The sequence below is a fragment of the Phocoena sinus genome, chromosome 3 (assembly GCF_008692025.1).
Source record: "Phocoena sinus isolate mPhoSin1 chromosome 3, mPhoSin1.pri, whole genome shotgun sequence".
NCBI lineage: Eukaryota > Metazoa > Chordata > Mammalia > Artiodactyla > Phocoenidae > Phocoena > Phocoena sinus.
In genome coordinates this window covers 16536237-16561324 of record NC_045765.1, presented here as the reverse complement: position 1 = coordinate 16561324, position 25088 = coordinate 16536237, and the positions used below count along the sequence as shown (strand labels likewise).

The window sequence follows — 25088 nt, the reverse complement described above, 5'->3', positions numbered from 1 at the left end:
TTGCCTCCCCAGCCAGGGGGCAGCTCAGAGGCATCTCAGAGGTCTAATTTCATGAAGACCCAAGTCTGACAGTGGTGGGCTCAGGGAAAGTGGACTGTAATCATATGGAGGGCCTTCACACTGCACTAATGCTGGTGGAAGCACAGCTGCTGGAGCTGCCACTGGGATGAGTGGCAGAAGGTCTTGGCCTTAGCCCAAATGCAAGCACATTCCAAGGGGCAGCAGCTCTCATTTAAAACAAAAGGAATGGGCTTCCCTGGTGGCGCAGTGGTTGAGAGTCCCACCTGCCGATGCAGGGGACATGGGTTCGTGCCCCGGTCTGGGAAGATCCCACATGCCACGGAGCGGCTGGGCCTGTGAGCCATGGCCGCTGAGCCTGTGCGTCTGGAGCGTGTGCTCCACAACGGGAGAAGCCACAACAGTGAGAGGCCTGCATACAGAAAAAAAAAGGAACAACAAAGTTAGCTGAGAAATATGTTCCTTGTGAGGGATTCAAGGCAAGGAGGTAATAGTGAGGACAAGGCGGGCCATAGGGATAGTACTGAAGGCAGATCTCTGTAGCAGTGAGCAGCTTTCCAAGTTTATTGTGGAATCTGGAGTTGCCAGCCATGTAAGGCTGCAGATGAACATGTGTGGGCCCAGGGCATGGAGAGTTTCAAGCAACCTCTTGAAATGCTGCTTCACCTGAAGCTCAATAGGGAAGAAAGGATGAGTTGCTGATCTAACAGGAGATGCCTACCCACACCGGTGGCCTTTATTAGGTGGGAGCTGAATTTAGAGAACTTGGGTATTTAAAGTTGCTGGAAGCTTCCAAGTCCATGTTCAACCTGAAGTCCTGATTCCACCATGACAGACTATCCTCTCCTGTAACTTGGAGCTGAGGTGCAGCATTCGTAGGGGCCGGCAGTTCCCCAAATTGATAGAGAGCACTTCCACAGACCAGGAACCTGTCACACTGCTTCCCAGACAACAGTTGACTTGCTCTTCCACCTTCATGCTGTAGTATGCTCCAGTCTGCAGTAGTGCAGGCTCCGCATTCTTTGTGGTGGGGAAGGGGAGGTGCCCCCAGAGGCTGTGTGTGAAGGGACACAGATGTTATTTTATCTGTGACTTCTACTGACAGCACTGAAGAATTAAAGATAGTGAAGGAACTGTACCTGCAGGACTAGAGTATTATTAAGACTTCTGGGCATGGACACTGCCCCTGCCAGAGAATGTCATGGTGCTGTTGACTACTCAACACGCTGCTCACCACTGTCAGAACGGGGTAAGCTTTAAGTGGTGGAATACCCAGGTGGAGGACACGAAATGGCCACTTCCAAATGCAAAATCAGAAATTCAAAGCTCTCTGTGTTTTCTGTGAACAGAGTTGATACCTTCAGAAAAGTAGACAAAGCAGGGCAAGAACCAGGATGCAGCAGTTCAATATTCTGGGAGTAACAAATATACACTAATGCAGTGGACACAGAGGATTGCCCAGCCAAGGGAAAAAGTGGGTGAGAGCCTTTTGACAACTCCCTTGAGACTCTAACCTCCCTTGTCAGATGCACATCAGGAAATGGCAAGTCATAGAAGTAGCAGTGCCCAGAACATCTCTAGGTGGCTGGGATCATCACACCGGAAGCTGAGCATGCCCCTGACTGCCGTGTGTAGCGTAACTACAGTGCAGAACAACTGGCGGGGGGAATGTATGCACAGATTAAGCCCCTACTTTAGGGATTATCCAAGGGTCAGAGTCAAACTGAAGCCCAGAGGACCTGGGTTACTCAGGAATTTTTATCAACCTCTGCCTTCCAGATAGGGGTCCTGAGTTCTGAAAGCTGGGTTTGGAACAACATCCAGAATCATGGACTGTGTGTGAGGTCAGATAACCACAGTCTTCAAGGGCAAACTGGGTGGTAGTAACTGATGTGATGTTATCAGTTAGGAGTTGCTAAATCAAAAAGGGACACACAGTTCAAATGAATTGTCCCAGGAGAAGAATACAGGTAAGAAGCCAGTGGACACACGAACCAGGGAAATCTGACAAAAGTTGGTTTGAAGCAGAAGGTGGGAAGCATAATTTAAGTAACTCCTGGGCCAATGCACAGGTGACTGCACTTTCTTTACACTGGGTGTAAGCAGTGGGGGTGAGGAAAACAAAGGGTTCCCTTAAAGGTAGAAACCCTCCTATATAAGAGAATCAAGTACAGTAAAATACTTATAGACCATTTTCTTACTTTTTTGTTCCTGTGCTTCTCAATTTTTACAATTTTATAATTTATCTTAATGGTCAACTAATTTCTATGTTGTTAATGAAGGTCCATGTTGGTTCTGATACTTGGTAATTCAGACTATTCAACTGAGGCAGTTCTGAATTATGAGTGTTTGACATTCTTAAGTTCTCAAAACCCACACTACTGTGAACCTTGACTCTCAGTAAATAAAATGACTATCTTCATGTAAGCTTTCATGGTTATTCTGTAGAATGGAAATTCTCTTGCATTCAATAATTAATACACTTAGTCTCAAAGCTCTTCCATATCACTTTTCTCCAATATGATGTCTCTGATGCTGAATGAGGTTTGCAGTCTGGTTGAAAGCTTTCCCACATTTATTACATTTATAGGGTTTCTCTCCCGTGTGAATCCTCTGATGTTGAGTCAGGTGTGTACTTCGGATAAAGGCTTTCCCACAGATTTTACATTTATAAGGTTTTTCTCTAGTATGAATTCTCTTATGTTGAGTGAGGGCTGAATGGTCACTGAATGCTTTCTCACATATATTACATGCATAAGGTTTCTCCCCAGTATGAATTCTCTGATGCTGGGCTAGGGCTGATTGGTCCCTGAAGGCTTTCTCACACAAACCACATCTGTAAGGTTTCTCTCCAGTATGAATTTTCCGATGTCGAGCAAAGGATGAATTATCCCTGAAAGCTTTCCCACATTCGTTACACTTATAAGGTTTCTCTCCAGTATGAATTCTTTGATGTTCAGTAAGGGAAGAGTTCACCCTGAAAGCCTTCCCACATTCATTACATTCAAAAGGCTTCTCCCCAGTGTGAATTCTCTGATGCTGAAGAAAACTTGTACTCTGATTGAAGGCCTTCCCACATTCATTACATTTATAGGGTTTCTCTCCACTATGAATATTCTGGTGTTTGGTAAGATGTGCCCTGCACACAAAGGCTTTGTCACATATGTTACATTTAAAAGGTTTCTCTCCAGTATGTATTCTATGATGGTGGGCAAGGTGTATGTTTCGGATAAAAGCTTTTCCACATAAGTTGCATTCAAAAGGCTTCTCTCCAGTATGAATTTTCTGATGATAAGTAAGTGAGGAGCTCACTGAGAAGGCCTTGCCACATTCCTTACATTCATACGGCTTCTCACCAGTGTGAATTCTTTGGTGATGGATGAGGTGTGTGCTCTGGTGAAAGGCTTTTCCACATTCTCTACATTCATATCGCTTCTCTTTAATAAGAATTTTCCGATTTGCATTAAGTTTTTCAGTATGAATCTTCTGATGTTTATTGAGGGTTGAACTCTTAGTGAAGACTTTTCCACACTCATTACACTCAAAGGCTTTTTTGCTAGATTGAAATCCCTGACTCTGAGCAAAGGATGAGCTCATGGTGCAGTGCTTCCCAGATTCATCACATTTCTGGTCACCAACCACAGATGAAGTTTTCTCATGAGCAAGCATCACTTGCTGCAACTTTATCTCCTGGCTTCCATGCTGCCATTCCAACAGTGTATCATATTTCCAGTGAGTATCTTTAGTGAATTTTTCCTTTATCATCCACTGATCCAATTCTCCTTCAGGAATATCTGCCTTGAGAGTTGATTTCTTACTCACAGGTGTAGTCATCCAATCTGAAAGACATCAAAAATTCAAATGTCTGTTTTATCCTAGTAAAACATCTAGTTGGGATAAGAACGTGACCTTGTTTATAATGCTAACAGAGAGGTTGTAATTTTGAAGATTTCTTGAAGTGAAGATAAAACAGGAAAAGGGAGAAGAGGTGAACAGAGGACATGGCAGGAAGGGGTTGACAACTATACAATGTATGAAGCAGGAGAGCTTGGAGCTGGCATTCAGAAGTCACAGGCCTGAGCTGGGATCCTGAGTACAATATTTATTTTCTTTGTGATTACAGAGAAGTTTCTTGAATTTTGAAGCCTCAAAAACACCTGTAAGACCACACTATGCTAACAGATAAGAAAAAAATGTACCTTATCCGTTTTAGTGATATGGTCTTTAAAATAACCTAGATGTGACCTTAAGAAACCATTGAAACTAGAGGTCAACACTTGGTAGAAAAAAAGTTCAGCTTTGGAGTAACTACTAAAACCAGCATTTATGTTTTATAGACACATTTTAGCATTCAGATGGAAAATAAAATTTAGGCTACTATAGAGCCTGTGAAACACTGATACCTACTAATAAAGTTAGAACCTCCTGCTACCAGTGAGGAAGCAACATCTTCAAACCTATATGAATAATGTGACATCGATATAAGGAAAATGTACCATGAGGATGTATATGTGAGCATAAAAAATTAGGAACAAAGCAGCAAATCTGCCAGGATATATCCAGTATGTCTTGGAGGCAAGGCCCTGAATTTGGGGAAAGGAGTATAATAGTCATTAGAAATGGGACTCTGCTACTGGGATCTGGGCCAAGGTCCCATGAATTGTCTGACAAAATGATTCCTCTCCCAAAAAACAAATTCCACACTTACTCAACAACAGTCTCACTTGGTCTCATGGGTATCCTGATATTAACAAGTAGAGTTCTGAATGCATACTAGTTTTCTGTACGTATTTGTGAATATCTGTCTTTTGTGTTAAGTCTATTTAAGACTTTGTACTAAGAACTGCAATGATAAGGACTTGATACTAGCACAGATGATGCAAAGATTCCTGGGAAAGCCTATCAAGAACAAGCCTCCCGCAATGCTTTTTTCTCCTACTCACTCCAGAAAATCTATAAAGAGCTATAATAATAATAATAATAAAACTCCTTGTACTTACCTGGAAAAGAAAGTTAAACAGGTGCACTTTAAGGCTAAAATCCTTGTGAGCTTAGAATAATATATCCTTGCTCAAAACAAAGAATGTTTAAAGTTAAACACCAGTTTTGCCAAATCTCAAAATCTTAAGAACTGACTTTCGCTTCTGGACCTGACAAAGTAGCCTGTGGAAGACCAGATTCTTGCAAAAAACACCCGAAAAATCTGAATTGAAAAAAAAAAATCTGTCTAAAGGCATCAGATATCACTTGAGGCCAACTTGATAGTCTAATATTTGGGATAGAAGGGAAATATAGAGGTGATTCTAACAGTGTTTTTTTTCGTCAGAGAATTTGCTGAATTCTTAAACTTCTCAGGGCAAGAGACTAAGCTAAGCAGAAATTCAGAATTCTCTATAGTCTTAGAGTACTGTTGAACCAAAAACTGGCGTTCAGGACCTTCTGGGGGGCTGTGGGGTGAACAGTGGTCAGAGTAAACATGTAAAGCTCTTGGTTGGGACTCCTGGAGGGCTACAACCTAACAGCAAGGGCAAACAAGAGATAGGTAAAGCTTCATAAACATTCAACCCAATCTCCAGCTAATGAGTACCTGGGTGGATGGATTAGGGTGGTTTGCTTGTACTCCAGCTGTCTACCAGAGGGAAGGAAAATCTTCTCTGGAGGAACATAACCTCATCCAGAGCATATTCACTCTTTCACACATGATGTCAAGGATTCAGTCAAAAAGTACCAGGAGTACTAAGAAATTATTGAATCAAGAGAAAAAACAGACAATAGAGAAAGACCCTCAGAACTCAGATACCAAAATTATCAGACATGGGGTTTGAAATAAGTGTGACTACATGTTCAATAAAACAGATAAGAGGGGCTTCCCTGGTGGCGCAGTGGTTGCGAGCCCGCCTGCCGATGCAGGGGACACGGGTTCGTGCCCCGGTCTGGGAGGATCCCATATGCCGCGGAGCGGCTGGGCCCGTGGGCCGTGGCCGCTGAGCCTGCGCATGCGGAGCCTGTGCTCCGCAACGGGAGAGGCCACGACAGTGAGAGGCCCGCGTACCGCAAAAAAAAAAAAAAAAACAGATAAGAATGAGAACTTTAACAGAGAATTGGAACCAAAAAATCAAATGAAAATTCTAGAACTGAAAAATATAACTGAAATTAAGAACTCAATAGATAGCTTTAACAGTATATTGGACACTGGGACTTCCCTGATCATCCAGTGGTAAAGAATCTGCCTTCCAATGCAGGGAACAGGGGTTCGATCCCTGGTCAGGGAACTAAGATCCCACATGCCACGGAGCAACTAAGCCTGTGTGCCACAACTACTGAGCCTGTGCGCCTCAACTAGAGAGCCCGTGTGTCACAAACTACAGAGCCCATGTGCTCTGGAGCCCAAGTGTCACAACTAGAGAGAGAAAAAACACACACGCCACAACTAGAGAGAAGCCCACGTGCCACAGCGAAGAGCCTCTGCACTGCAACAAGAAGATCCTGCATGTCACAACAAAGACCCGACACAGAGAAAAAAAATTTTTTTAATAAATAAATAAAATGAATAAATATTTTAAGAAACAGTATATCGGACATAGCAGAAGAGAGGAATAGTGAACTAAAAAAAAAATACATAGGCAGAAAATATCCATGGTAAAACCTGGAGGAAAAAATTTTAAAAGGCATATAAGACATGGTGAAAACATTTATTAACACATATGTGACTGGAGTTCTGGAATGGGAGGAGGAAAAGAATGGGGCAAAAAACACTACTTTTTTTAAAAAAATGTTGAAAAATGAATTTGAGAAGCACAACAGACTGCAAGCAGGATAAATTCAGAGAAAATCCACCTAGGTACACCATAGTCAAACTACTGAAAACATAAGACTAATTTGAAATTTCCTTGAGAGGAAAAATATATTACCTTTAAAAGAGAAAAAAATAAAACTGATAGCTCTCTTTTCAACCAAAAACAAGGGAAAACAGAAGACAATGAAATAGGAACTTCCCTGATAGCACAGTGGTTAGGAATCTGCCTGTCAATGCAGGGTACATGGGTTCAAGACCTGGTCTGGGAAGATCCCACATGCCGTGGAGCAGCTAAGCCTGTGTACCACGACTACTGAGCCTGCACTATACAGCCCATGAACCACAACTACTGAGCCCTCATGCCACACCTACTGAAGCCCACACACCTTGAACCTGTGCTCTGCAAAATGAGAAGTCACGGCAACGAGAAGCCCATGCACCGTAACAAAGAGTAGCCCCTGCTCACCACAACAAGAGAAAGCCTGCATGCAGCAATGAAGACCCAACACAGACAAAAATAAATTAAATAAATTTTTAAAAATAGCTCTGTAATTGTCTAAAAAAAAAAGAGAAGACAATGAAATAGCATCTGAAGTGCTGAAAGAACATAATTGCTAAACTAGAACTCAATAGAAACAAAATGTCCCAAAAAGGTAAATATGAAATGGATATTTCTGTACAAATAAAAACAGGGATTGTGTCACCAGCAGGCCCATATTAAAAAAAAAACAATAAAAGGAGTGTTCCAGGCAGAAGAAAGATAATCCCAGGTGTAAAAGTAAGAAAAGGCAATGGAAAGAGTAAATAAAAATATTATTGCACAAAACAATAATTATAATGTCTTGAGAGGTTGAAAATATATACATAATTAAAATACATAGCAAAAATACCACAAGACATGAAAGAAAGAAAATAGTATTGTTTTAAGCTATTAGCATTGCCTGGGAATTATTTATTTTGGATAGTAATAAGCTGGTTTTACTTATTAGACTTACCAATAAAAGACTGGTTAAAGAAGATACAAGCTCATACAGTCTTTAAGACTAGTTAAAGAAGGTACAAGCTCATTGGAATATGGAACAATAAAAATAGTTGATTCAAAAGAAGACAAGAAAAAAATGGACTTAAAGCAGGTGAGTAAAATTAAAATTAAATAATGAAATAGCAGACGTCCAATCCTATACATATTAGTAATTGGTCTAAATTCTCCTATTAAAAAACTAAGGTTGGGCTTCCCTGGTGGTGCAATGGTTGAGAGTCCGCCTGCCGATGCAGGGGACACGGATTCATGCCCCGGTCCGGGAAGATCCCACATGCCGCGGAGCAGCTAGGCCCGTGAGCCATGGCCACTGAGCCTGCGCGTCCGGAGCCTGTGCTCCGCAACAGGAGAGGCCACAACAGTGAGAGGCCCATGTACTGCAAAAACAAACAAACAAACAAACAAACAAATAAAAAACTAAGGTTGTGAGGCTGGATTAAAAAAATAAAATCCAACTATGTGGCACTCAGGAGAGAAATATCAAAAATATAGATCCAGAATTAAAAGGAAAGAAAAGAATGGAAAAGGATTTATCAAGCAAGCACTAACCACAAGAAAGCTGGTATACCTATACTAATATCAGACAACTCTCATAATATTAGAGAAAACAGGCTTTAAGATAGTTCATATTGACAAAAGGTTCAATTATCTAGGAAAAGACAACAAATCTACATTTTCACATAATATAACTTCAAACTGTATAAAGTAAAAATTGAGAAAATAAAAAGGAAAAATAGAGAAACCTTAACAATGATAGTGAGATATGTTTACATACCATTCTCAATAACTCACAAATCAAACCATTAAGAATAGGGGATCTGAATAACAAGATAAACAAACTTGATCTAAATGATATACTTATAACACTATATCCAACAATGACAGAATATACATATTTAAGTGCATATAGAACATTTACCCAAACTGAACATATACTGCGATGTTAAGGAGTATGAACACATTTCACAGGACAGAGGTCATTCAGAATGTGTACTCTGAACTCAGTGGAATTATGCCAGAAGTGAATAACAAAATACCAAAAAGACGGTTAGAAAATCCATATATTTTAAAACTAGTCCATACATTTCTAAATAACTGATAAAGCAAAGAAGAAATCAAAAGAAAATTAGAAAATATTTTAAACTTAATGATAATAGAACCATGAAATGAAACTTACAAAATGCAGCTACAGCATGGTTAGAAGGAAATGTACATCTATCTATCTGTATCAATTATCAATCTCAAGAAATCAGAAAAATAGCAAATTAAATACAAAGGAGAAGGAAAGAAATAATAAAAATAACAGAAATCGATAACTTAATAAAAAATTGATAGACCTTTATCAAGACTAATGGAGAAAGAGAGGAGGCACATATTACCACTATCAAGAATGATAAAGGTGAAATCAAGACAAATTCTAAAGAGATTTATAAGATAATAGCATAATGAGGAAACTTTATGCCAATAAACTAAAAGACTAAATTCTAGGAAGGTATAGTGTATCAAAACAGATGCAAGAAGAAACAGAATATCTGAATGGTCCTACATCTAATAAATAAATTGAATCTTCCATTTAATACCTTCTCACAAAGAAATTTCCAAGCAGAGATGGCTTCACTAGTGAATTCTTCTGAACACTTAAGGAAGTCCAGTCTGTATACAAACAGGCCAGCGGAACAGATTATAGACCCAGGATCAGACCTATGCCCATGCAGTCCCCATATGTATGACAAAGGTACACTGCAGTACAATGGGGGAAAAGATAGTCTTTTCAGTAAATGATCCTGGGTCAACTGAATACCTTTATGGAAAATAATGAAAATAAATCTTCCATGTGGACTGTAGACCTAAATATGAAAAACAAAAGAATAAAGGAAAACAAAGAAGATCTTCATGGCATTAAATGTCTTAAGTAGGACACAAAAAGCATTAACTTTAAGAAAACCCCCAATTAATTGGACTATCCTAAAAATTTAGAACTTCTGTTTACCAAATAACACCATTATTCGAAGTGTGAAATAATATTTATAATGCATTATGTATCTATATGACAGAGGATCAAATCCCAAATGTACAACCCTAAAATATATCAATAAGGAAAGATTAGACAACTAAATAGAAAATAGGGGAGAGACTTATAGATACTTTACAAAAGAGGATATTTAAATGATCAATAAAAAAATAAAAAGATGATCAACTTCATTAGTCATAAGTTAAGATACAATGAGATACTCCATATATCCTCTAGAATGGTGAAAAACAAACTTTTAATGACAATACTAAGTATATAAGAGGACATGGAACCCTCGTATCCTGCTGGTTGGAGTATAAACTGGTATAACCACTTAAAAAAACTATTTGGCGGTGTCTATTAAAGCTTGCAGGGACTTCCCTGGTGGTCCAGTGGTAAAGAATCCACCTTACAATGCACGGGACACAGGTTCGATCCCTGGTCAGGGAACTAAGATCCCACATGCTGCGGGGTAACTAAGCCTACAAGCCACAATTACTGAGCTCACATCCCTCAACTAGAGAACCTGCATGCTGCAAACTATGGAGCCCACACCACAATTACAGAGCCCACGTGCCCTGGAGCCTGTGCGCCACAACTAGAGAAGAGAAAACCTTCATACCACAACTAGAGAGAAGTCCGTGCACTGCAACTAAGACCCAACGCAGCCAAAAAAAATAAATTAAAAAAAAAAGCTTGCCTACTCATGAACATAGTACTCCTAGCTATATGCTCAAGAGAAATGTATAACGTACATTCTCTAAAAGATGTACAAGAATGTTCATAATAGTTCCAGTATTACTGATAATAGCTCCAAGTCAGAAATATACCAAATATCTAGCAACAGTAGAATGTATAAATAGTGGTAGGTTTACAGAGTGAAATATCATACTTCAATGAGAATGAACCAACTATTGCTACATAAGACAACATGGATGAATCTCAAATACACTGGGAAACCAAAGAAGCCAGACACAAAAGAGTAGACACATATGATTCCATTTATAAAAAGTTTTAAAATAGGCAAAACAAAGCTATGGTCAGGGTAGAAATTATCTCCAGGACAAAAGAAACAGAGGGGATGGGAGGGGATATCTGGTGTTCTAGGAACATTTTATTTCCTCATATAGGTGCTGGTTATACAGATGTATTTATACTGTAAAAATATGTACACTTATAATTTATGTATTTTCCTGTGTTAGTATTACTTCAATAAAAGTTTAAAAAATCTGGGAGTGGCTTTCAAAAATAATAATTTGGCTCAATAAAAACAACCAATTGCTAGCTTTCTTTTCTAGCAGCTATTAGATAGCTATGTTTATTAAAGCCTTTTCTTGATTGTGATCATAAAACGTATCACCTATATATAAGAGAAAATTGGCTTTTTAATGTTTTGTGTTACAGGAAAACACTCATCTAATTGTGTTATCAAGAGGGGGTCAAACACACCCTGGTTTCACGATGCTGAAGATGAACTGAGATGGGGAAAGACTGGACCCTCAGAGTCAGTTCTCACTGGGGCCCAGGTTACTTCATGGGGGCTGAATTAGGAGCAGTACCTGTAGCTGCATTGGGCCACACTAAAAAAAAAAGTATGGTTTTAAACTATATATCGATAACTCTAGGGTATCAAACAAGGTATGCAAGTAGTATGATCCAAACCCTATACAATGTAGTCCAGAGGTCACCCCCAGGGAGGGACCAGAAACTGACCCAATTTCCTCCAAATCATCAAAAGTTTCAAGACTTTGCACTATCAAGTACATCTGAGAGTGGGGGTGGATAAAATAAGGAGTTTTGGATTAAGGTCAGTTTATGCCTTTATGCCCTCAGATCCCTTCCTCAACTCAGAGGAGCTGGAAGGTTCCCCTCTCCCAACTGAGGAAAGCCTCTAACAAGAAAGAGATACCAAAGAGATATCAAAACAATCAAAGAGAAAATTTGAGAACACAGTGCCTATAAAGGGAGATGAAAGTGTTTTTGGAAATCATTACCTTTAGAGGTAAGATATTACAATTGTAAAACACGAATAAGAGCTTACAAATAAAACAAGAGTTTTTGGAAATTAAAAAGGATGGCAGAATTTGAAAACTCAACAGAGAATTCCCACCATAAACAATTAGAAAACCAGGGGAAAAATGAAACAACTATTTTTAGGCAATGGAAAAGTAATCCTGGAAAAGTAAACTCACAGTGACAGAAGCAGACCTGTGGTTGCCAGGGGACGGGATTAATTGCAAAGAGGTAAGAAGGCATTTTTGGTTAGAGATGACAAAAATGTTATTCCTTTGATTTGGTGATAAATTTGTCAAAACTGATCAAATATTACACTTAAAATGGTGAATTTTATTGCATGTAAATTATACTTTAATGAAGCTGATTAAAAATATTTTAAAAATCTCAGTAGATGAACTGGAAGACATAACTGAAGAAACCTGTCAAAAGTAGAACAAAAAAAATAAAGATGGAAATTTTAATAAAAAGATAAAATTAGGGCTTCCCTGGTTTTGCAGTGGTTGAGAATCTGCCTGCCAAAGCAGGGGACACGGGTTCGAGCACTGATCTGGGAAGATCCCACATGCCGCAGAGCAACTAGGCCCATGAGCCACAACTACTGAGCCTGCGCGTCTGGAGCTTGTGCTCCGCAACAACAGAGGCCGCGACAGTGAGAGGTCCATGCACCGCAATGAAGAGTGGCCCCCGCTCACCACAACTAGAGAAAGCCCTCGTACGGAAACAAAGACCCAACCCAGCCATAAATAAATAAATAAATACATTTTTTTAAAAAACAAAAAAAACTTACTGGGGACAGTAAGATTTATATATATATATATATATATATATAAAGATAAAATTAGAAGACCAGTCCAGGTGGTATCAGACATTCCATCAAGAGAAAATAGAGAAAACTGAAGGTGGAAATTAAAAAATGCAAGAAAATGTCCAAGATCCACAGGGCAGAAATTTAGATGGAAAGGCTCACCAATCCTCAGTGGATCCAAGTATAGGAGCACACCAGGGTACACCACTGAGAAACACTGGAGTAAATGAGGAGATCATGCAAGCTTTCAGGTCACAAGTGATGAAGAACCTGAAGATTTTGGATTTCTCAATAGCAGACTTAGGTCTAGAAAACAACAGAGCAATGTCTTCAGAATTCTGAAGAAAAAAGATTTCCAGTGTTGAATTCTATCTAGTCAAACTATCCAGAAAGTGTTAGGGCAGGAAAAAGACATTTACAGACTTGCTAGGTTACCAAAAACTTCTTCCTGTGCATCCTTTCTTAGGAAGCTACTGGAAGACATGTGCAAATGAAGAGATAAGCCAAGAAAAAGGATGATGTGGGACGTGCAGGCCGGGAAAGACGAGATTTGCAGGAGGATGACAGCTAGGCACCTGCCATTCCAGAAAGGAGCAGGTCAGATGGCTCCAGAAGAGACTTTTCCAGGAAAATGAAATTGTCAGAATGACTTCTGATCTAAAAGTCTTGAGAATCGAGATGCAGACAACTAGAGAAGGTCTGAGATTAAATTAAATTAAATTAAACTAAATGAACCCTGGGAAAGATTGCTTAGGAAAGCAAAAGCAAAAGTTGCCAGGATTTACTTCATGGATCAGCTGTGAATAGTGCTTCAGAATGTAAACAATGACTATTTCTCTGACCATTAAGTACACTATAACCCTACTGGAAGGACAGGGAATGGAAAAGGTAGTAAGACGAATAGTCGGGGAGGTGAGTTTAATCCTCACTTTTATAGAAAGAATTCAGTAAATAATGCCTAAAACTGAAAAGTCAAGAGGTAGCAATATAAACACATTCCTTGAAGACATGGAAACAAATGTACCAAATAATCAACTGAAAGAAGAGAAAATGGTTACTTCTAAAGAGGAGAGAATGGGGATAAGGGGGGATAAGAGGCCATCAGTTTTCATAATAAACATTGTAGTTTTGTTAAACTAAATGCATTATTGTGATGACATTTAATACTAAAAATAAAGAAAAAGGAGAGAATAAGCGCCAAAAAATTCAAAGGAAAGAAATAATGAAGAGCAAAAATTAATGAAATAAAGATAAAATAGAAACAATCAGTAAAGTCAAAAATTATTTATTAAATTTATTAAAAAGGCAAACCTCTGATAAGATTTATACAGAAAAAAAAAGACAAAAGTAAATTATTATTAGAAAAAATTCATGATTTCATTCAACAAATACATTATGGGACCTGGTGAGCTAAGATACAAGAGTAAACATGACCAAGTCCTTCCCTCATGGAGCTAAGGGTAGAAAGCATTATTTAAACAGGACACAGAAAGCACTAAGATAAAGATCATTCAGACAAAGACTGATTACGAACTTCTGCTAGTAAAGAAAGAGAAAAGATAAGCTATAGACTGGCACACATATTAACTGATAAAGTATTCAATTCCTAATTATATATAGAAGTCTTACAAGTGAATAAGAAAAAGATAAACTATAACAGAAAAATGGATGAAGAATAAGAATATGTCACAGAACACAAATAATCAACATATGAAGATGTTCAAGTCCACCAGTAAACAAGGAAGTGCAAATTAAAACCACAATGAGATACCATTTCTTAGGAATTTTGGTTCAGTTCCTGCTACTTGCCAAAGCAACAACAACTAACCTGCATCAACTATTAGTATAATTTGGATCAACTAATTTAATCAGCAATCTGGGACCATGTAGTAGACCTGAAGAAGCATATACTCTTAAACCCACTATTTCTACACCTATGAATACACCTAAAGAAATTGCCAAACAAGGCCCATGTGTATAAGGAAGTATGTACAAGAATATTCAGGTCTGGACTTCCTTGGTGGTGCAGTGGTTAAGAATCCGCCTGCCAATGCAAGGGACACAGGTTCAAGCCCTGGTCCAGGAAGATCCCACATGTTGTGGAGAAACTAAGGCCATGCACCACAACTACTGAGCCTGCACTCTAGAGCCCACAAGCCACAACTACTGAGCCCTCACGCCACAACTACTGAAGCCTGCATGCCTAGAGCCCATGCTCTGCAACAAGAGAAGCCACCTCAATTAGAAGCCCATGCACCACAACAAAGAGTAGCCCCCACTCACCACCACTAGAGAAAGCCCATGTGCAGCAATGAAAATCCAACGCAGCCAAAATTAAATAAATAAATTTAAAAAAAAAAGAATATTCAGGTCAACATCACTCAAAAGGCAGCAAAAAGTCTGGAAACAACCTACAGGTCTATCAGCAAGAAAATAGTTAAATAAAGGTATAGCCATTGAAGGAGTATCAGAGTGCAGTTAAAAATGACTAGAGCTACACATCTCAACAAGGATTAAAAAAAATGCAAGCTGTGGAAAGGTATCTATAGTACAATACATATATATCAACTTTAAAGTGTGCAAAGCTAAACAATATTGCTCAGAGCTATGGATAAATGTGGTAAAGAGCAAGAAGAGCAGCACAGGAGCTAATGTAAAATTCAAGCTAGTGGCTCTCTGGTATGAAAGGAGGAAGATCTGATGAGGAGGGACACATTGAATTTCACATATGCAGCTTTGTTCTCTTTCTTCAGCTGGAGAGCAGGGTATGGAGGGTGTTTGCCCATTCTTCAGGCTGTTCAAAAATGTTACATATTCTGTTCTGTAGATAGGATTACAGTATCAAAATATATTTGCTTTAAGTAAAAAAAGGAAATGATAATGCTAAGTGTCGAAATAAAATTATAGCATGTAAGAGAAATAGGAGCTGGTTCTCTACAAAAAGTCTCAACAAATTTTAGAGGAAAAATACACAGATAAAGTTGGAAATGAGAAAGAGGATATAATATAAAATGTTAAAATTCTAGATGAACCTGGAAGAAATGGACAAATTCTTAGAAATGCACAACCTGCCAAGACTGAATCAGGAAGAAATAGAAAATATGAACAGACCAATCACAAGCACTGAAATTGAAACTGTGATTAAAAACCTTCCAACAAACAAAAGCCCAGGACCAGATGGCTTCACAGGCGAATTCTATCAAACATTTAGAGAAGAGCTAACACCTATCCTCCTCAAACTCTTCCAAAATATAGCAGAGGGAGGAAGACTCCCAAACTCATTCTAAGAGGCCACCATCACCTTGATACCAAAACCAGACAAGGATGTCACAAAGAAAGAAAACTACAGGCCAATATCACTGATGAAGATAGATGCAAAAATCCTCAACAAAATACTAGCAAACAGAATCCAACAGCACATTAAAAGGATCATACACCATGATCAAGTGGGGTTTATTCCAGGAATACAAGGATTCTTCAATATACGCAAATCAATCAACATGATACACCATATTAACTAACTGAAGGAGAAAAACCATATGATCATCTCAATAGATGCAGAGAAAACTTTCGACAAAATTCAACACCCATTTATGATAAAAACCCTGCAGAAAGTAGGCAAAGAGGGAACTTACTTCAACATAATAAAGGCCATCTATGACAAACCCACAGCCAACATCATCCTCAATGGTGAAAAACTGAAAGCATTTCCACTAAGATCAGGAACAAGACAAGGTTGCCCACTCTCACCACTCCTATGCAACATAGTTTTGGAAGTTTTAGCCACAGCAGTCAGAGAAGAAAAGGAAATAAAAGAAATCCAAATCGGAAAAGAAGAAGTAAAGCTGTCACTGTTTGCAGATGACATGATACTATACATAGAGAATCCTAAAGATGCTACCAGAAAACTACTAGAGCTAACAAATGAATTTGGTAAAGTAGCAGGATACAAAATTAATGCACAGAAATCTCTGGCATTCCTATACACTAATGATGAAAAATCTGAAAGTGAAATCAAGAAAACACTCCCATTTACCATTACAACAAAAAGAATAAAATATCTAGGAATAAACCTACCTAAGGAGACAAAAGACCTGTATGCAGAAAATTATAAGACACTGATGAAAGAAATTAAAGATGATATAAAGAGATGGAGAGATATACCATGTTCTTGGATTGGAAGAATCAACATTGTGAAAATGACTCTGCTACCCAAAGCAATCTACAGATTCAGTGCAATCCCTATCAAACTACCAATGGCATTTTTCACAGAACTAGAACAAAAAATTTCACAATTTGTATGGAAACACAAAAGACCCCGAAAAGCCAAAGCAATCTTGAGAACGAAAAACGGAGCTGGAGGAACCAGGCTCCCTGACTTCAGACTATACTAAAGAGCTACAGTAATCAAGACAGTATGGTACTGGCACAAAAACAGAAAGATAGACCAATGGAACAGGATAGAAAGCCCAGAGATAAACCCACACACTTATGGTCACCTTATCTTTGATAAAGGAGGCAGGAATGTACAGTGGAGAAAGGACAGCCTCTTCAACAAGTGGTGCTGGGAAAACTGGACAGGTATATGTAAAAGTATGAGATTAGAACACTCCCTAACATCATACACAAAAATAAGCTCAAAATGGATTAAAGACCTAAATGTAAGGCCAGAAACTATCAAACTCTTAGAGGAAAACATAGGCACAACACTCTATGACATAAATCACAGAAAGATCCTTTTTGACCCACCTCCTAGAGAAATGGATATAAAAACAAAAATAAACAAATGGGACCTTATGAAACTTCAAAGGTTTTGCACAGCAAAGGAAACCATAAATAAGACCAAAAGACAACCCTCAGAATGGGACACAATATTTGCAAAGGAAGCAACTGACAAAGGATCAATCTCCAAAAGTTATAAGCAGCTCATGCAGCTCAATAACAAAAAAACAAACAACCCAATCCAAAAATGGGCAGAAGACCTAAATAGACATTTCTCCAAAGAAGATATACAGACTGCCAACAGACATATGAAAGAATGCTCAACACCATTAAACATTAGAGAAATGCAAATCAAAACTACAATGAGATATGATCTCACACCTGTCAGAATGGCCATCATCAAAAAATCTAGAAACAATAACTGCTGGAGAGGGTGTGGAGAAAAGGGAACACTCTTGCACTGCTGGTGGGAATGTGAAGTGGTACAGCCGCTATGGAGAACAGTATGGAGGTTCCTTAAAAAACTACAAATAGAACTACCATATGACCCAGCAATCCCTCTACTGGGCATATACCCTGAGAAAACCATAATTCAAAAAGAGTCATGTGCCAAAATGTTCACTGCAGCTCTATTTACAATAGCCCAGAGATGGAAACAACCTAAGTGTCCATCATCGGATGAATGGATAAAGAAGATGTGGCACATATATACAATGGAATATTACTCCGCCATAAAAAGAAACGAAATTGAGTTATTTGCAATGAGGTGGATGGACCTAGAGTCTGTCATACAGAGTGAAGTAAGTCAGAAAGAGAAAGACAAATACCGTATGCTAATACATATATATATGGAATCTAAGAAAAAAAAAAGAAAAAAATTTCATGAAGAACCTGGGGGTAGGATGGGAATGGAGACGCGGACCTGCTGGGGAATGGATTGGGGATATGGGGAGGGGGAGGGGTAAGCTGTGACAGGGCGGGAGTTGTGGCATGGACATATATACACTACCAAGCGTGGAATGGATAGCTAGTGGGAAGCAGCCGCATAGCACAGGGAGATCAGCTCGGTGCTTTGTGACCACCTAGAAGGGTGGGATGGGGGGGGGGGGGGTCGGGGGGAAGGGAGACGCAAGAGGGAAGAGATATGGGAACATATGTATATGTATAACTGATTCACTTTGTTGTGAAGCAGAAACTGGCACACCATTGTAAAGCAATTATACTCCGATAAAGATGTTAAAAAAAATTATAGATGAATACCATGCACAGTTGTAAATGAATACATTTTATGGCTCAAGAAAAGATAATTTAAAGATAAAGGGCAAATGTACAATCGATATAACAAAAAAACTAAACAGATTAATAAGTAAGGAAGAAATGTAAAAAGTTATTAGCAATCTACTCAAATTAAGGGATCAGGTCATTTTCTTTAGGTTTACTGGGTAAACAATTTCTGTAAAATTAAAACTATTTTGGAGAAGTGGGGGGGAATGACACCATTCGAGGGTCACACTGGTTTAACCCTCATCCTGACTTGCAACAAAATGGCAACATTAAATACATTGATATTAGTTAACCACCCTGAAGTTGAGTTTTCTGGGTTTTCTGTAGTGGGGTTAATCATATTTGCCTCACAGGTTGTAAGGTTGAAATGGGGCAGCTAACAAATCCCTGGAGATCACCCAGCACAGTGCTGATCCACAGGGGCTCAAATGTCAGCTCCCTGCCTACACTAGATCATGGCCCAGGGAAGAGAAAAATTTTAAAAGAAAGCTATCAGAAGGACTTTTTCTTACTATTATTAAAATTAAGTGTCTTTCTAAACCAAGAGTGATTGATGCAACAATGGAAAAATTCTAGATCCGATCCTTTGAAAAATCAGAGATAAACCTATTATCATTGTTCTACATGGTTTTTCAAGTCCTAGCCAGTCATTAAGAAGTGAAACAGAAATAAAAAAACTATACTAAAAATGATTCAGTGAACACTTTAAGAATAAGAATTGGAGAGTGACAAGGGGAATACATATTTGGAAATGACTACCACTTCTTTACAGCAGCAATTTCCAGTTGAAAAACAAGGAGGTAGTTCTATTAAAAAACAGAACTATAATTTTAATAGGAAATTGAAGAAACAACTATAAAACTTTACTGGGGGAATTCCCTGGTGATACAGTGGTTGGGACTCTGTGCTTCCACTGTTGTGGGCCTGGGTTCAATCCCTGGTCGGGGAACTAAGGTTGGGGCACTAAGATCCCGCAAGCCGCATGGTGCAGCCAAAAACCAAAAACAAACAAACAAACAAAAAACCCACCAAACAAACAACAACAACAGCAACACAAAACCCCAAAAATTTATTGGGAAATATAAGATTTCTTTCCATGTCTGACTGGCTGACCACTAATCATCCTTCGTGAATCAGCTCACAGCTTAGGGTGTCCAGGAAACAAGAGGTGCTGGAACAGAGGATCGTGAAAGGCATCTGGGAAGGACTGAACCATGACCTCATGGTTTTTCATGTCATTACTCATACCTGACTATAAAATCCCTTCTAGGCATAAAAGTCCTCTTCATCTTCACAATCAATCCCCCCTCAGAAGTGAAATAAAGAATTAGTGTCAATGATGAATAATGGAAGAATAAATGATGTTATTAGGCCAGAGTACTGGGACAGTGGATTAATTTCTTTTAATTCCCATCCTTTGTCTTTTTTTGTTATAACACTGCTTGTATAATATAATACTGAGTGAAATATTAAAAATGCCTTAGTTTGGGTGTAATAGAACATACAAATTCAGAATGCTATTGGGGTAAGTTAAAAGATTTTTTTGATAACTGAGTTTTGGAGTTAAGACATATAAATTCCATAACAGATTAGATCCTAGACATTCCAGTGAACAGTTACTTACTGTAGGATATAAAGTCCTGCCTACTTCATTGGGCTCCTGTGAAAAATCAGTAACAAAAGGTTTTAAAAAATATTTTACAATTGGCCAAATGCTGGCAGAAAGTGAAATGTAATGTCTTGAACATGCCAATAGCTCTCTAAAATATTGGGGGGCTTAGGGAAAGGCACCCCTGCTCCCGTTCTTAAGCTACCAGATCCAATGGGTTCCTCAAAACAAGTAACAGCCGCTAAACTGTCGTGTTCTCTGTATCCCCAGGCAACAAGTCTTTGCCACTTACTAGGTGCCAAGCACTGTGCTGGGCATGAGTAATACAGCAAAACAGGCAAAACATCTGGCTGTGCTCGTATGGTGCTTACAGCCCAGTGCAGCACCAGCGGAAGGTGGAGAATAATTAAATGCTGAATGTAGGTACACGTGGATGAACAAATATGAAGGTGCAATGTTTAGCTAGAAGAGCTGCCTCTGTAGGCATATGGTGACTGGCCCTGAGGACCAGAAGCTGCTCAGCTGTGTGTAACCTATGCTGTTCCTCCTCACTGGAGAAGTGTGAGCAGAGACTGCACGGTCAGATGCTGAAGGCAACAACAGGACACACAAGCACAGTGGGGAGCTGTCCATCTATGCCAAATAGAGAGAGAAGAAAAATCATGGGGAGGAGGAGCCAGGGAGGCACAAACTGCCACAAGAAAGGAGTGCCACATGCACGTGGGGACAAATATGGCAACAAGGTATTGAGGTGAACATGAAGGGAAAAGATGCTCGTTTCTCAGTCCACAGGCCTGGCGCACGTGCTGTGTTCCTCCCGATGCCTCCCACATGCAGCATGCTTACCAAGACAGAAGCCTCCCAAGGAGTCCTCCAGCATCCATTCTTCCCCCTTTCCCAGCTGGGAAAACATATCTGGCTTGGATCCTAAGAGTCCTGTTTTTGAGGGGAAAAAAAAAATGGGCCATATCTGTTCATACCAGAGATAAAATCATTGCAAGGATGAGGTATGGGCCATAGAACTTCCTGGAAAAGGTGACCTGATAGGGGCCCAGGGTAGACAACAGTTCCCAGAAGGAGGAAAAGATGGTTTGGGCCTGACACAGAGAATCTGTTCCCATCTTTCTCTCTGCTGGAAGGGAGGGAGGATTCGACCTTTAGTCACCTTTGAGACATCTGCACTTAGACTCCAAAGAGCCCTGTGCCCAGGACACAAAGGATAGGCACTGAGATAACATCCTCAGAACAGCTCACTCCCAACCCCAACTTCTGTATGGAACCAGTTTACGGGTCCCAAAGAAATCTCCAAATATGAAGATGAGACTTCAGAGGCTCCCACTTACCCAGGGACACCAGGTTGCTGTAGTTCTCCAGCATTACATCCCTGTACAGGGCTCTTTGAGCAGGGCTCAGCTGCACCCATTCATCCTGGGTGAAAAGCACGGCCACATCCTTGAAGGTCACTGATTCCTGTAAGGGCAAACCCATCCCCGTTGACTGGTGGCTACTCCCTCACATGACTCTCTGGGAAATGCTGTGACCGTCTGCAGGGCTGTTAGCACAGAAGGGGGATGGTGTTCTGTGACAAGGGAAGCACTTCCTCAGGGTCTCCTAGTAGTCAAGCTTTTATCAGACTTCGTTCCCCTGAAGAAAAATACCTTGTGGAGAGGACAGGCCTCCTCAGCACTGGGACTTCACACTGGCTGTTCATCTTGCCCAAAACATTTTCTCCCATCTCCATCAATCTGCACAGCCCTGCCTGTACCCCCACCCCTATGACCAATCCTACCCAGGTCTTGGCTTCAGCATTACCTCTTCAGCACCCCTCCTCAACTGCTCCCATATCACCTGTGCAGGGCCATCCAAGCACTGTCCCACTTTACTGAGTTTTGGTTTACTTTTGGTTTCCCCCACTAGACTCTTAACTCCAAGAAGCTATGGACCATTTCCACATCTCCCTTGTCTTCCCATCATGTCTTCTAGAACATGGCCCATATACCCAGCACCTGTTACAAATGTGTTACTCAGCAACTCCTGCTTTTCTTCAGCTGAACCCAACACACATACACAGTTCCCATGGAAACAGTCCTTCTGGACAATGTGACCTTGTTCCCTCTGATCACAGCTAGTACCTTCTGTGGAAACACTTGGCTGAGAGGCCAAGAGAGCTGGTGTGAACTGAGAAGGAAGAGTTAAGTAGAAGCCCAGAGAAGAAAGGCAAGGGTCCAAGAGAAAGGACTTTTAGATTATTCTAGACCCCACTTGCCTAGCTGAAGTACAGGTGCATTTTGGCCTTTGGATTTTGGGCAATACCCCAGTATCCTTCCAATGAAGACCTGCTTTTGCTTAAGGTAGTCTGAGTTAGGTTTCTGTTACCTGCACCCAGAGCCTTGCACAAAGTAGGCTGAACCAAGGAACATTTGTTGGACTGAACCCATGAACCAATCTGTCAGGGAACATTGTTCACCTTTCTATCATGGGCATAGATCTAATACCTGGCACATTTTACATCCCTAATACAGGTCTGCTGAATGGCAACCAAAATTATGGCAGCCTGTAAACACAAGATAGTTGTGTGACACCAACAATGAATTTGAGGAAAAGGCTACGGAAGAGAAATATCACAGTGGACTGGCACCGTGAAGACAGGTTTCAAAACAAAAGTGGTGCCTGAGATGGGTTCTAAAGGACAAGCTAGAAACCAAGGAGAAGGGTGAGCAACCAGTGAGCTGGGACTGGGTTGACATGGCACTTTCAATCGGCTGCTCAGCCCTTCCAGTGATTTCTGCCACAGATTCCTGCCCTGGACAGGTTTAAGTATGAATGAATTAGAACAAATTTACCAAATTCATCAGAATTTGTACATTCAAATGAATGTTGTCTCCTTCAAAGTGGAGTCCATACCCTTATTCTAATGAAGTTGGCACTGCTCAAAGCTTTTCAGTAATTTATTGAAATTGAAAACATACCACTTGAATGATTTCATTTGTACCCAATATTCCTCTGAAGTAAAAAGCCAAATATAATTTTTTTTAAAAGCCCAGTAAATCCCACCTTTCTAAGAAAGCATTCTAATTTCTCTCTTCTATCACTCCTATGTTAGGTACTGCCTTTACCACTTTAGACCCTTATTTTACTTGCTAGTGGAAAGAGCGCAGGTTTCCACTTTGGACCAACCTGGGTTTCACTTCCAGTTGTGTCACTTAGGTGAGCTTTAGCAAGTTCCTGAGCTCTGACACCCACCAGGATGTGCCCAAGATGGGGGGGGGGGGTGGGCGGGCAGGAGCGGGTCAGGCTCCTGAGTGAGACTGGACTGGGAGAAAAGCTCCTGATCAGGGGAAAGAAACAGGCCCACCCTCCTCAACTACTACATTCAAATCTCCTAAGGCAATTTAGAGGGGGAAGCCCACAGCAATCCCTCACTCACCTGGACCACGGTTGGCAGGCACCTGACTGCCATTCCTTCTTCTCTGATGAGCCTCAGGCTGGTAACACCTTCTACTGTTTATGAGGAGAGGACTGGGTCAAAAGATACCACACAGCAGTCCAGAGTGGGTCTTTGAGCATTCACACCCTGGGAATCCTCCAATACTCCAGGTAGTGAATTCTTAGTCCCTATTTGCTCCCAATCCTCTCTCCTCCTGGAGGGTCTTTCTGATGGTCTCCCCTGTAAAGGGAATAGCTCACCTTGCAGCTACTCCCAGCACCTCCCACCAATTTTCCCCCTAGCAATTTGAGTCAGATCCTCCATATCTTCCCTTCTGTATTTAAATACTTTGACTTTTCTTGAAGAAAGCATCCTCCAGCCCATTTTCACACTTTCTACACACTCTCCAGCCTTTTACCCTTAAATTATGCTGAGAGATCTCAAGAAAAGTGTGTCTCCTGCCTGGACGGCTGCCTAATCCTGGGGCGGGGAGTGAAAGAAGTAGAGAAGGAGGGTCGTCTTCTTTCTCCTAGAAAAGAAGCTAAGAAGGCTGGATTTTCATTGTCGAGACGTCTCTCAAGGCCATGCCGTTCTCTGGCCTCAAGCCTCTCCTTCTCTGGCGCCCAGTTTGGGAGACCTGGAGTCAAAGGTAGGAGAGAAGCTGTGTATTTGTGCGGGGTGGGGGTGGGAGTGGGCGTTGGGCGCCACGAATGCTAATCGTACAACCCACCCTCCCGCCCTCTGCCAGGTCCCCTGGGAAGCTGCTGCAGGGGCTGCGCAGCTGCTGACCCGGCCTCAGCGAGTTCCGGATACTGTGGACCACACCGGGAGCATCTACCACAGAGCGTAAATGGGTTTCCCGGAGTCGTTTCCAAAACACACGCCAGAGGCCCTGACCGCATCCTTTTCCACATGCACCCACAGATTCGGACCCTAAACCCGAGAGCTCACACCTGGCCTTTTTGTCTTTGGAATCAAACCTTAGCCATACGTCCCGGGAAGTTTGGGGCATCAGATTACCGTCCTTCAGAACGGACCACGACCCAGACCTACTCGGTTTTCATCCGCCCTTCCCACCGGGCTCCACCACCCCAAGGCTGCTCCCGCTCTCCCGATGCGGCTTCGGCCACCGTGTCTAGTCACCACTGGGTTGCCCTTCGAGGAGCCTCTGCCCGCGGCGAGAGACCGCCACCGCCACATCGCAGGCAGAACACAATGAAGTGGAGTCTGCAGTCCGGATCCGAACTGCGCTTGCGCGTTGCCGGGAGACCCGCCGAGCCGGATTCCCTCAAGTCAGAGAGCTGCAGCGCTTCTGCTTCGCAGACTCCACTTCCCAGAGGGCGAATCGGCGGCAAGCGCCC

At 40.8% G+C, this 25088-nt stretch overlaps 1 protein-coding gene across 3 annotated transcripts in view; it reads right to left on the bottom strand.

Annotated features, from left to right (window-relative positions):
• Positions 1-392: 392 nt before the first annotated feature.
• ZNF454 (zinc finger protein 454) overlaps positions 393-25088 on the bottom strand; it is a 51965-nt gene continuing 27269 nt past the window's right edge. Inside the window, exons 1-5 of one of the 3 annotated variants that reach the window (XR_004349127.1) lie at positions 23728-24382; positions 21644-21770; positions 21147-21236; positions 1158-3857; positions 393-1072 (exon numbers count right to left, since the gene is read on the bottom strand). Coding sequence is in view for 2 of the 3 variants with exons in the window: in XM_032626153.1 (XP_032482044.1) it covers positions 2524-3857; positions 21147-21236; positions 21644-21770; positions 23728-23760 (1584 nt within the window). In the remaining variant the exon portion in view is untranslated. Of the gene's footprint in view, positions 3858-21146; positions 21237-21643; positions 21771-23727; positions 24383-25088 lie in introns of those variants that run through there. The other 2 variants (XM_032626153.1, XM_032626154.1) reach the window with 2 other exon arrangements.